We start from the raw sequence: 13,224 nt of genomic DNA, 5'->3' as shown, positions 1-13,224 counted from the left end.
AAGACCAAGATGTTTTTTCTGCAAACAAACTACCACGTGCACCCACAAAACCCAACCCCAAGCATCCATGTTTATGAAACTATTGTGTGTCTTGGGCTAGTTATTTTATAAATGATTTTAAGCTTAAAATGGTATTTGTTCAGTTTGTTTACCAGTCACTAGTCCCCTTCATGTAAGTCAATGGAAGATATGTAGATAAATCCTTTTGTTTAGGTCTGAACGTACATGGAATTTATTATTAATAATTGTAAACACCTACTGCAAGTAGGTTAATATTATGGTATCCATTCCTTGTAACAATAGGGCATTTTTCCTGTTATAGTCTAATATGATTTCTAGAATTCAAGAAATGATTATTTTGTGGTTTTGTGTGTGTGTGGTTTGATTAGGGTCCTGGTCCTGCAAACAGTTATATAAATACTTATTCATGTGGGTAGCCCCATTGACTTAACTGAAGTTAGTCTTATAAGGTCTCCTTTCTTAAGGATTTTCCAGGTTGATTCCTAGAATCCATGGATTAAAAAAAAAAAAAAGGGAATTTATAGACAATGGTTTGAGTTATTCCTTTTTAGATTGTAAAGAATACATTTAAAGCTGTTAAGTAAAATACTTTATTTGTCATCTAGAGTACTGTATACATCTTGTAAATGAGAGAAAGGAAAGGTTCTCTAAATCACAGGAATGAATTTATGCCTAAATTATTTCTTTTTTTTGTTTGTTTGTTACTTGAGAACTAATAAATGCCGTATACATTTTCAATTTGAAGAACAGTGGGCTGTAAAGCTGAAGAATAATATGTCAGGAAATTATCCAGTTTTCTACTGTTTTTATTTTTATTTTTGTATTAACTCTGAGTTGTTAAATAATCTTGTTAGTGCATTCATTTTCATATTACTATTTTATCTTGTGTTCTGGTATCTTCATTGTATAATAAGACTTTATTTATTTATTTATTTATTTATTTATTTAGTTGACTATCACAAGAACTTAATGCTAAAAATTCAAAAATAACTCCAGATATATCTGATCCAGGCATTGCAGAAGGTCCATACTTTATCCACACTGCCAGAAGTTTTTATAGTAATACTTTGTATCTAAGCTCTGGCTCTAACCATTAAATGTGCTTTTTATAGAGTACCAAGTTATAAATGTAGTGCAGCTACGGCATATTAATCTTACTGCAGAGATTTAATGAGGCAGTTGTTTTGCGATGGACACTATTGGGAGCAGAAAGCGACATAGTTTTACTTTACCACTGAGCTGCAGAAATATTCCTTGCCTGGTAATAATTATAACCACATGATCTTAGTTTTCCTTTCTTTTGCCAGCACTTTTCCATGCAGAAGTGGCTTGGAAGCCAGTGCAATGGATTGGAAACTGGGCAGTTTTCATGGTAGTTTGACATTTTAGCTCTGATCAGCTATGGATCCTTTTTGCATAGAGAGAAATATGTAAGATGAGTTTCAAGAATACAGATAGTCTTGCCAGTCCATTGAGAGGCCTTTTAGATATTCATTACTTTTACTCGACTTTTATATGGGTTATAAAAAGTAAATGTGGTGAAACCTCATTTTTACATGGACAGAATGGAATTTCTGCTGGTTGGCCTTAAGCTGATCCCATACTTGAAATTAATTGAAGTCCATGGGTTTTTTGCAGCCAACTCTTTTAAGCCAATGCAGTTTTTCATTTTCCCCAAAGTTGCAGTTTTATTAGACCAAGTTATAGCAATAACATTCCTTATGAGGAGGAGGAAGAGGAGAAGGACAGAACCACCTGCCAGAGAACGTAGTAATGGGAAAATCATACTACTTTTAATTTCCACTTATAAATAACGTTAACATAATCAGTAACAGAAGACAGGCCTTGATTTTTTTTTATAGTGTTCATAAGTTGAATGTATTTATCTATCAAATCTAATCCTCCTTTCTATACTAGATAATTAGAAATGTAGTCTGTAGTTCATGTGCAGTGGCAGACATTGTAAGGTGGTGGTGGGGACTAGGTCCATGTTTGTTACAGACTGTAGTGGGGCATGGCTGTGGAGTTTACAGAATTGACAGTGGTAGTATTTGCAAGTATTGGGGATGGAGATGTTTGAATAGATGATTGTAGTATTTGTGTCTTCGTTTGTAGCAGATGTTAGGGTGAAGAGGGGCAGTAATGGTACTTAGATGTATTTGATGCAGTCTGTTTGAAAGCACTAGCCTTAATTAGGAGGAGGTAAAGATGCAACTGCATTTGAATGAATATTGCATTTATGAACCAGGTTTATCTAGGCTCACAAGAAGCTTTTCAAATGATGGAACTAAGCATGTGTGCAATCACTAACATACAGCCACCTCTGGGGTGGAAGACAGCTGCTGTTATGATTTAGAAAACCATCCCACAGACTCCAAGTTATATGACCTATTTAAAAAAAAATATTTATTTTTGTGGTGGTGTCTCTCCAAGACAGTGAATAGGGGGGAAATGCATTCACCAACAGAGAGGCTGAGACTGCCAGAACTCATTTCACAGGAGCATCATAGGCTAAAATTGAACCTAGGTCCCAGAGGGTCCCCCTGAAGTGTTGACCTAAAAACAAATGTGCCAGTTGGCTAGAGCATGTATTCTAAAGTTGCCGCAAAAGGGAATAAGCTTGACTGACTCCTGTCCCTGTAGAGTTATATCTGTGAATGCAGAAGTGGAAGCAAAAACATTTGTATTACTGTTAAAATTATTCTAATTTTAATAACTACTATCTAAGTAGTAAGCTTTGACTTGAGCAATTCTTCACGTTTTTGTGTGCTAAGGTGTGTGTGTTGTTGTGTTGGATTCTTATAAAGTGCCAGTATTCATGAACAATAGGTGTTGAATTTTTGCCCTCTTTTTTTTTTTTAAAGCATGGTAGTCAAAGCAGAGTCAGACTCTGACCTTATTTTAAAACAAACAGGTCTGTAAACTTTATGTGCAGCATTTAAATACTCATGTTAAAATTCAGACCCAGTGCCCACATTTCCCTGAGTGCTGTCAGTTTTATGAGATGAAACTGGGAGCCTGAGCTGAACAACTAACAGTATGCAATATGCACATGCTACCTTCCAACAAGTGTTTAATGATGTTGGGGTCAGTTTGCAAGAGTTAAGACAATTATTTCTTTTCCTGAACTGCTTGTAACCTAGTGGTATTTTCACTACTCTGTTACTGAAGAACTTGGAAAATGTTACTGGTACACAGGTTGTTTAGATCCAGCATTTACAAATGGCAGAAGAGCTTTCCTAGATTCAGATGGTGTCACTTTTGGCAATGTTAGTTTGCATACTACTACTTAATTTGAAAGTAGCTGCTGAGTTAATGTTCTTATTCTAGCATCAAGAAATTTAAATTTGTAAGAATCTTGCCATATATGTAGGTGTGGTTTAACAGAGCAAACATACCCATTCACCACACTTATTTCTTTCACTCATTTGTTGATGCTCTGCAATATAATTCCCTTTAAAAACAAACCGTGCCCTTTATCCTGTGAGAGAGATTCTTCTGGCTTAGCTCATGAGCCACATAGTGTGAGGAAGCTCACTTAATGACAGGTCTGTTTCATTTCTGGTTTATGCATAAGTATCCTCTATCCTTGATAAATTATTTGAAGGGCAGCAGTGTTTATTGCAGGTTTCAGGGAGCTGGTAAGAGCCATGACACTTGTGGCAGATGTAGGGAATGGTTGGTATTAGGGCAGGTCTTCACTACGGGGGGGGGGGGGTCGATTTAAGATACGCAAATTCAGCTACGCGAATAGTGTAGCTGAATTTGACCTATCGGAGCCGACTTATCCCGCTGTGAGGACGGCGGCAAAATCGACCTCCGCGGCTCCCCATCGACGGCGCTTACTCCCACCTCCGCTGGTGGAGTAAGAGCGTTGATTTGGGGATCAATTGTCGCGTCCCGACGAGACGTGATAATTCGATCCCGAGAGATCGATTTCTACCCGCCGATTCAGGCGGGTAGTGTAGACCTAGCCTTCGTGGCAACTGCACCATCGCAGGCATCTCATTGTGGAGGAGTGGTGATGATGGCTTTTGTAGCAGACAGAAAAGGATTAGATGATAAATGTACTTTCTCTCTTTTTATTAAGAATTAATTTTTTCAGGTGATCTATTCTAGCTGCATAAGGTGAAACGCTCTCAAATGTCTGAAAAGCAAATGAGGCTTCCAATATGGAAAAAAGTGGTGAAATGTGTGGGTTCCTTTGTACACTGCCATTTTTCTTTTTATTACATTTGTTGTATTGTGGTTACTGAGAAGAACAAAGTAAACTGCCGGTTTGCTTTATTGGAGAAGTGTTTTGTTTTATTTCTGTCTTTGGGGGAAACGCATAGTAAAATGGGCAAAAAGTCAGGAATAGTTAAGGCACCACAGTGTATTCTACCTCAAAAGAGGAAAAGTCACATCTAAATTACTCTTCATATAACAGCAAAGAGTCCTGTGGCACCTTATAGACTAACAGACGTATAGGAGCATGAGCTTTCGTGGATGAATACCCACTACTCCACATGCATCCGATGAAGTGGGTATTCACCCATGAAAGCTCATGCTCCTATACGTCTGTTAGTCTATAAGGTGCCACAGGACTCTTTGCTGCTTTTACAGATCCAGACTAACACGGCTGCTCCTGTGATTCTTCATATAACCTCATTCCAGCATTAGTCATTTACAGAACTGAGGTAGTACAATGAATTGTATGGTTCCTACTGTGCTCAAGGGATTTGGCTGAGATCACCTGACTCATTTAACTTAAAACCTGATAGTGGGATCATGCCTGCTATTTTGGGGTTAGAACTAGCTTGTCCCAGTGATCCTCAAAACACTTGTTATTATCCCAAACAGACAAAGGTGTCCTTGTGAACTAGTTATAATTTATAACAGTTAGTTTCCAGCTTCCCATGATCTGGCAAAACAAGGAATCCATCCAGCTTATTCTTTAGTTAAATTGTATCCAAGTTAAAGCACATATATATAACTTTAACCCAAAGCATAGTTTTTTCTATAGTATTGTTCTACATCAAGTAATAGGGCGATAGAATATTAAGACTGGCTTATGAAATACAGAACAGTTTCATCCTTATGTTAATCAGTTCAGTTCATTTTAATCTTTTATTTAATTTTGGTATTTTCCTGTGAAATAGTACAGTTAACTGTGAAAAGAAACTCTCCTAAACTCATTGATTTATTTTTTTAATTTTCATTGAACACTGTTTAATTGTAAAGGTAATATGTCCTTTCTTATAGTGATCAAAGCCCCTGGATAAGTTGTGAAAAAATTGATAAAGTTAACACTGAAGTATGGGAGAGTTGTTTGAAAGGGGGAGAGTTCTGTTTGGTGAAGGTAGAGGGAAAATTCCTTTCATTATCAAGAATAGAAAAAAAGTCAAGGAAAGAGGTTTCCTCTGCTTATTTAGCAATAAAATCTGAAGTGTGTTTCTCCTGTGCAGCAGGCTCATGCCAAATGTATTTCTGCTTGTTGGTAACAACAAGAACCAATCTGATTTTTAAAAGGATCTATTCTTAAAAGCTCTGAGGTCAGTCTTGATTTTTCTTTCAGATGCTAACTGTAAACTAGAAGACAAGGCAGAAGATGGAGAGCTGATAGATTGTAAGAAAAGGCCAGAAGAAGGGGAGGAGTTAGAGGAAGAAGCTGTGCACAGCTGTGACAGCTGCCTCCAGGTGTTTGAATCACTGAGTGATATCACAGAACACAAGATTAATCAATGTCAACTGACAGGTAAACAATACTTATCACTTTGTGGCTTCTTGCACTGTTCTATTTCTGATTCCAGTTCCTTTCTTCAGATTCACCTCCCTCACCCAAGTTATTTTACTCCTACACTTGAATGCTTTAGCCTTAGGTGATGTCCATCATTAATTCCGTGGCAAAGTTATGCTGGGAACTGGTGCACCATAAATTTTATTCAGATTGGATAATTACTGCGTTCACATCTGATTTAAACTGTGCTTTAGCTTTCAGAGGGCCTAACTACTACTCTGTTTTCCAGACTTACAGCATACAGTTTTATGTGCCTTTTGATTTAAAAAAAAAATTATGACAACCGATGATGCTGGTAAACGGGTTTGACTGCAGTTGTATAATGGATGAATTCATACAATGGTGGGCTATAGATCGGGATCTGATACTTCTTTGTTCTTAGCTGTTACAACAAATGAGCATACAATGATCAATAAATGGAGGTTGAGGGGAATAACAGCAAATTGTTAGACTATAAATAAAAATGCAAACATTAAGTGGCAGAATTGAATGCATATTGGACACTATTAACTTTTCACAAACACAGCTGGGTAAATGGACCTGTAACTAGCATGAGTCATTTAATTTGTAGGCAAAGAAGCAGTAGTCATAAGACTTGGGCCCTGTTCATCCAGTGAGATCTTCATAGGTGACACAATTTGCTCATATGAATTCTTATTGAAGTAGTTTTGTTTTTAGGTTTACAGACTATTATAATGGATGATACACAGGTCAAAATAGACTGAATATCAGGGGAAGGGCATTTTATTTCCATTAAATAGTAAGTGCTTTAGTTTGAACTATTAAGAGATGAAATTCAGGTGTTATACAATACAGCTATCATGGGGCAGGCTTTGCATGATTATAATTTTGTATGTGCAGGAATCCAGTCCCATATATTAACTGTTTTACTGAAAGAGAGTGTGTGTGTGTGTGTGTCTTCATTTGCCTATTAACCCATTGGAGTCAAAAAAAGCCTCCAGAGCTGACAGTAGTATAGACAGCAAGTGGTACTGCAGCTGATTAAGAGTGAAGCGGAGAAAGGAGGCAGACAAAGGAGTAGGGAGTAGGCAGAAGCAGAAAAAATGTCAAGGGAAGAAACTGAAATTGCTGAAGGATTTTAATCCCAAACCTAGGTTGTGGAGAATGAAACTATGATGCAATCTGGAAGTATTTGTAATACCAGGAGAGATGTTTTACCTCTCTCTTTCCTTGCCATTTCTTCCTTGAATATTGTTCTGTCTTAAATTTAGGCGATCCAGTCCTTTCCTAATCACTCCTGCAAGTTTTTAGTGTGTGAATTGGCTCTACTTGAGGCAATGTCTCCTGTCTGTGACTGGTGAGGCACTGTTTCTGGCAGGATGGTTTTTCTCTATTTTGTCTTATTTGGCTGTCTTATTGTTATTCTATCTCCTCTTTTGTTACCTCTTCTGTTCTATCTTCTTTAGCCCTTCCTCACTCTTATTGGTTTCCCCCAGTCCCGCAACAAAAATTTCCTCCTCAGTGCCCCCCTCCCTGCCTCAAATCCCATTTATTCTTACCCTGCTTTCCCCTTTATTCTGACGCCTGCATTACCCCTTTCTTGCTTCTTTCCCCTAATTCGCTCTCCATCCCAAGCAGTCCCCTGATTTCTCCCATGCAATAGGTGCTCTGCTCTCACACTGCAAGCAGCACGAACTGAACAGTGTTTCAGCACCATAGCTGGAGAAATGAAAGAGGAAAAAAGTCCTCAAGCACTGCTCCTGATCTACATCACCTTTGGCCTTGCTAGAAGGCAGATGGTGCCATGCTCAATGAGGACTAGAGTAAGTTTGCTGCATAAGTCAATTTGGAAGAAAAAAAATTTGTTTTTTAAGGGAGGTATTTAAGCCCCTTTAAGAAAAAAAATCACTCTTGCAAGAAAATGGGTGGTTGTTAATGGGTTGCAGCAAGAGGATTCAAAATAACAAAACCCTTTTGTCTGCTTTTGCTCTTAGGGTGCCAGGTAGGCAAAGAAGCCATCCCTCCTTTGCATCAAATTACAGATGATCTGCCTGTATATATTTATAAGAGAGTAAAAATGGAGGAAATGACCAGTATAGCTGAACAGGTTCCCATTCCTTGGCTCTTCAGAAAACTCTTAAAAATAAATTAAACAGGTTCTTGCTCATAGGAATTGTGTGCCTGGGCCAAGAATAGTATAGATGTTATAGAACTAGGGCGTGAAATGTATTGACTCTTCTGTTTTGTGCTAATTTCTACTATATTTGTTAGAAACAGTTATTAGACAAGTGGCTCTGTAATAAAAGCAATAGTAATAATGTACATGAAATATATGGTGTTTGTTTTTAGTATCTGTAGAGTTCTACCCAATTCACAATTAAATTAGTGGAAAAACTCTGACCAATGTCAGTGGGTGCAGGGTCAGGATCAAAGCTTCATTACAAAAATGTAACCATGTTTGGGGTTTTTGAGCAGCCCCCACCTCTTCTTCTTTCTGCTACCTTCTTCCTAACCCATAGCATCTATTTCTTTCTCTGCTTGTCTTCTTTTTCAAGAAAGTCTATGAAACTAATCAGCACTGAAGAGCTGTATGGGCCCTTTTAAAAGCAGTTTGTCCATAATATTCAAACTTGGGTGTCTCAAGTTAGGCTCCTAAATCAGTATGGGTTGTCTTTCAAAAGTGCCTGAGAACCTGCAACTTGCATGGATTTCCGTGATCTTTGGAGGTGCTCTTGTGGTGGACATGGAGCTACTTTTTAATAGTTTATAAATACTGTATGTTGACCCAGTTGTTCAGATGTTTGATGTGGGACTATGCTGGGTTAAATCAACAGGGTTGTTGGGGAAACAGACAGGAAGGCAAAACAATGCCCCTTGTATGAGAGACATCTCTTAGCGAGCCTTTGTTGTTTGTTATAGGGTAATGGGAGAGCCATTGTCCTGATGAGACTGGCTTGCACTCCTGTTCAGCCTACGAAACTGGTAGCACTCCTGAAAATCAGGTCATTCTGATTTCAGCTCTCATATCTATATTTAGGTTTGTAACTTGAGGCACCCAAGTCTGAAAATTTTGGCTTTCTTCTACTGAGACTGCTACACCAATCAGTATGGACACAATAAACTTGTTTTGTCAAATCTCCCTTCTGTTCTCTTCTTCAAAGATAGAAGTAGGATTGAGGCTGGTGATTGTAGGGATGCATAGCTCCCGAATCGTCAGCCCACAGGCGCAGCAAACTGCTCCCATGGCTACGAGGCAGGAGTGACCTTCAATCCAGCGTTTGTGTTTGGGAAACTTATTTGGCTGATTTGATTGTACCCTCGCAGCTGGTGTTCACGCGCTCAAAAAATAGGTTCGTTATCTTATGTGCATGTATACTGCCTGGCTTTTCTATGCGCAAAATTTGTACCAATAAAAAGCATTGTAAGCAAAAAAGTGTAAAAAATAAAAGCCCCCAAAAAAGTTCCTAAAAGTAAAAGAGCTTTTCGACTACCACAAACCTAGTGTTCTGTTTCCTTTCCTGCGTTGTCACCACAGGTGATTCTTGGAGGAGTATCAGTTTACTTTGCAGGCTCAATTTTGAGTATCCTGAATTGCTGTTTTGTCACTAAGTTATGTAAGGAAAGGAAGAGAGGCTATCCACAACTGGTTCTTCCCATCCAACAGATTGTCGGTGGGGTTGAATCCTGCGCTTGCTTTCTGGAAGAGGGGATAGTTGCTCTTTTATCCTAATGTGTATGCTGTGATCTTTTCTATTTGGGCCTGATCCCAGTGTCCACTGAAGTCAGTGGAAAGACTCCAGTTGACTTCAGTGGGTGATGGATCAGGCCCTTTGCGAGATGTGCAGTAGTAGTTTTTTGCCTATCATAATTTTTTTTTGTACTGACATGTTTTATTTGTTAATTGTTCACACCTAAAACATGCTTGGGATATAGATACTGGATTAAGGGGAAAAATGACAGAATTTTTCACACTATGTATTCACCAGTATGTAAGACACTGAACTATGTTAACTTAGTCTCCTGAAAAGATGAGCTGTAAAGGTATAGTATAGAGAAGTTCTTCTTCTGATCTTAATGCTCTTGGCTTTGTCCTTCTCACAAGGTTGTGTTTTTATGGATGGATCACTTACAAACTGTCATTCTGGATGGATTTCATGGATCACTTACAAACTGTCATTCTCTGAGTAAAGCTGTGATATCAAACAAAGGATCCTGGTAGCATTGCCGTTGATTATGAGGTGATTCTTTAGATGTGTTCGTGTGGAGCCCCCTGTAGGGTGCAAATGTGCCTCGTGTAAGTGAGATAGGATTTTTTGAATAATAGTGTCCAAGACCACACATGCATCCTGTGCCGCCTCATGTTTCCATGCAAGGGCCAAAATGGATGGGGCAGCCACAGCCTTCCCTCAGTTCCCTCTTAGTGCTCGAGCGGGGAGATGGAACCCAGCCAGTGTCTGACCCACAGCTCTCTTCAGAAACCCTACATTGGTTCCTTTAAATCTCTTCCAACCTATTTAGTGAAGATCTCTTACCACCAAACTGATCAGCTCCCCAATACACTGCCCTGTACAGTGGGACAAGGCACTTCGGGCCAGTCGCCACAACTTACATCAGAATCCAGTTCCTCAGGGTTCAAACCATGCCTGTCTTGTGATGGAACGATTTTTGTCAAGAGTGGATACAGCCTAGAGAACCACATCCCAAATAAGTTTTCTGTGTGGTAAGTCCTTCTCCACCAGGACCCACAGGGGAACACTCAGTTCAGCTCTTCTTGGGCAATCCAAGTGGATGACTTTGGACTCAAAGGTAAGGAATACGAGTACAGTAAGACTGGATAAACTAGTGTTAGCTGGAACAACAAGAAGTCTGGTGGCACCTTAAAGACTAACAGATTTATTTGGGCATAAGCTTTCGTGAGTAAAAACCTAGCTGGCACTCCCTTGGGCACTCTTCACTCTGGGATTGGGCACTGGAAAGAAGTGAAGGAGGATGCATGTAGAGTAGGTACCAATGATGTAGGCCCCAACCACCTTGACATCAATAAAGCCCCTTGTGTGCAAGACCTTGATGCCTATAGTCCCAGCACTGAGTACGTCAGCACTGAGAGTCACAGAATGAGAAACCCAACACCAGTCCAAGGACTTCATATATGTTATAGAGAGATGTATATCACTACTGCACATGTTCCTAGTATTGAAGAGATGCCCGGCACCCATTGGGCTATGGGCTACTTTGTCATTTGGGCGAGAGAGAGCACAAGCATGAGCTCTTAACCAGGATGTGGGAGATCCAACATCTAGTCCTCCTACTCCAGTGACTCTTAAATTATTTATCCACTGTGGAACAGCTTTCACAGGAAAGACTGAGGGAGGCTCACATCAGAATATCCTATAGCCCAGTGGTTAGAGCACTTACCTGAGAGGTAGCAGATCCCTGTTTAATATGCTTCTCCATCTTTGGTGGACCAGGGTCTGCCACATCCCAGGTGAATACCCTAACCACGAGCCTAAAAGATACGAGAGAGCTCCTCCTCTGCCTCCCTCCCCTGCAGTTTCTTGCTAAAACAGCATAGGAGCCTAACACCAGGAGTGGTTTTGCAGCTGAGAATTGCTAGCAGAGAGAGGTGCCTCCCTGCAGCTTGGACTTAGGTGCTTATCTCTGTGAGAGGGGAAGGGTTTAGTACACACTCCTCTAGTTGGCATCGCCCATTCGTTGGCTTAGGCACTCCCTGCCTAGCATGCTGGCTTCATGAATCGGAGTCTAAGGCTGTGTCTACACTGCCACTTTCAGCGCTAAAACTTTTGTCGTTCAGGGGTGTGAAAAAACACACCCCTGAGCGACAAAAGTTTTAGCACTGAAAAGCGCCAGTATAGACAGTGCTTTATTGCCGGGAGCGCACTCCCGGTGATAAAGCTACCACCGCTTGTTCGGGGTGGGTTTTTTTTGTCACTGGGAGAGCTCTCCCCCAGAGATATGGGCAGTGTAGTCACGCTTTGTCACAGCGCTGCCGCAGCCGCACTTTAATGTGGGCAGTGTAGACATACCCTTAGGAACCTAGACTCCTGTACAATGAATGGGGAAAGAAAGATCCCTAAGGGTATGTCTACACTGTCCACGTTACAGCACGGCCGCGGCAGTGTAGACACGCTTTATCACCAGGGGAGAGCTCACCTGGCGATAATTAAAAAAACCCCACCCCAAACGAGCGGTGGTAGCTTTATCGCCGGGAGTGCAGCGCTAAAACTTTTGTCACTCGGGGAGTGTTTTTTCACACCCCTGAACGACTAAAGTTTTAGCGCTGACAGTGGCAGTGTAGACACAGCCTAACTCAGGCTTTTTGAATCACAGTGATTTTCTAGGCACCTAAATGTTAGGTGCTGTGACGCTCAGCACACTTAAAATATGCCCTCTTCCTATTCGCTCAGCTAGGTCTCCTAGTGAACTACAAAATATCATCTTGTATCCTATTACTGATGATAGAGCTCATAGAAGCTCTGTTCTGTGAGAGTGTACCTCCCCGAAGACAGGTCCCTGATGCACAGGATAGAATCAAACCTGATTATGATGGTATGGATGCATGTGGAGCAGCTAGGTCGTATGTTGGTTTGCGGATATGTGATGCTGCTTGCTAGACTTCACTTGCAGCCACTCCAGCTCTGGCTTAGGTCTGTCTGTTCCACAATAAAAGTGTGGTTGAGTTTCAAAGAAGATTTGAGCAGATGATGGAGGGAAGGCAAGAGCAGGCTGAAGGGAAAATTCAAGACTTGCAGATGAAAGCTGGACTGATGAACTCTGAGGGGAAACTGCTGGGTGGGGAAAATGGCCAGTGGAAGCATGTGACTACGAGAACCAGGCTGAGGAAAAGACCGGCTGGTGAAGGAGAAATAGAGTTCATGAACAGGTTTGCTGAGTTGGAGAATGAAGAAAGGGTGCAACAGGCAATAACTGAAGGTGGGAGGGCCAGGAAGAAGAGAAGAGCGGCAAGCCCTATAAGAAACCCAGAGTTCAGAGTCCCAGCAGGATATGTGATGACTTGCAGAAGATTTCAAAGGGGAATAAAAGACAAGAGGACTTGCAGCCAGAAAGAATAGGAGGAAGGCTGGAGAATCACACCATCACCAGCAAAATGCAGGTCTATGTGGTTGGAGACTCCCTACTAAGAAGAACAGACAGGCCTATCAGCAGAACTAATCTGGAGAACAGAAGGGTGCGATGTCTGTTGGGAGCTAAGATACATAATGTGGACCTGAGTCTGAAGAAGATTCTGATGGGAGCAGGAAAGAATCCACGTTTGTCCTTCATGTGGGAACAACTGATACAGCTAGATTCTCACTGGAACGTATCAAGGGAGACTATGCCAAGCTGGAGAAGATGCTTAAGAAATTGGAGGCTCAGGTGATCTTCAGTGGGATGCTACTGTCCCTAGAGGAGGAGAACAAAGGTTTTGACAAGATTATGATGAT

At 40.7% G+C, this 13,224-nt stretch overlaps 1 protein-coding gene across 16 annotated transcripts in view; it reads left to right on the top strand.

Moving 5' to 3' along the window:
- Positions 1-13,224, top strand: part of ZNF521 (zinc finger protein 521) — a 277,408-nt gene that overhangs the window by 18,697 nt on the left and 245,487 nt on the right. For 15 of the 16 annotated variants that reach the window (XM_065585398.1, XM_065585397.1, XM_065585395.1 and 12 more), the window contains one exon: positions 5,579-5,758. The exons of the other annotated variant lie outside the window; for it this stretch is intronic. Coding sequence is in view for 10 of the 15 variants with exons in the window: in XM_065585382.1 (XP_065441454.1) it covers positions 5,579-5,758 (180 nt within the window). In the remaining 5 variants the exon portion in view is untranslated. The remainder of the gene's footprint in view (positions 1-5,578; positions 5,759-13,224) is intronic. 16 annotated transcript variants of the gene reach the window in all.

The sequence above is a fragment of the Chrysemys picta genome, chromosome 2 (assembly GCF_011386835.1).
Source record: "Chrysemys picta bellii isolate R12L10 chromosome 2, ASM1138683v2, whole genome shotgun sequence".
Classification (NCBI taxonomy): Eukaryota; Metazoa; Chordata; order Testudines; family Emydidae; genus Chrysemys; species Chrysemys picta.
Note: the sequence above shows the minus strand (reverse complement) of the source record. Positions and strands in the feature narration are given on the sequence as shown.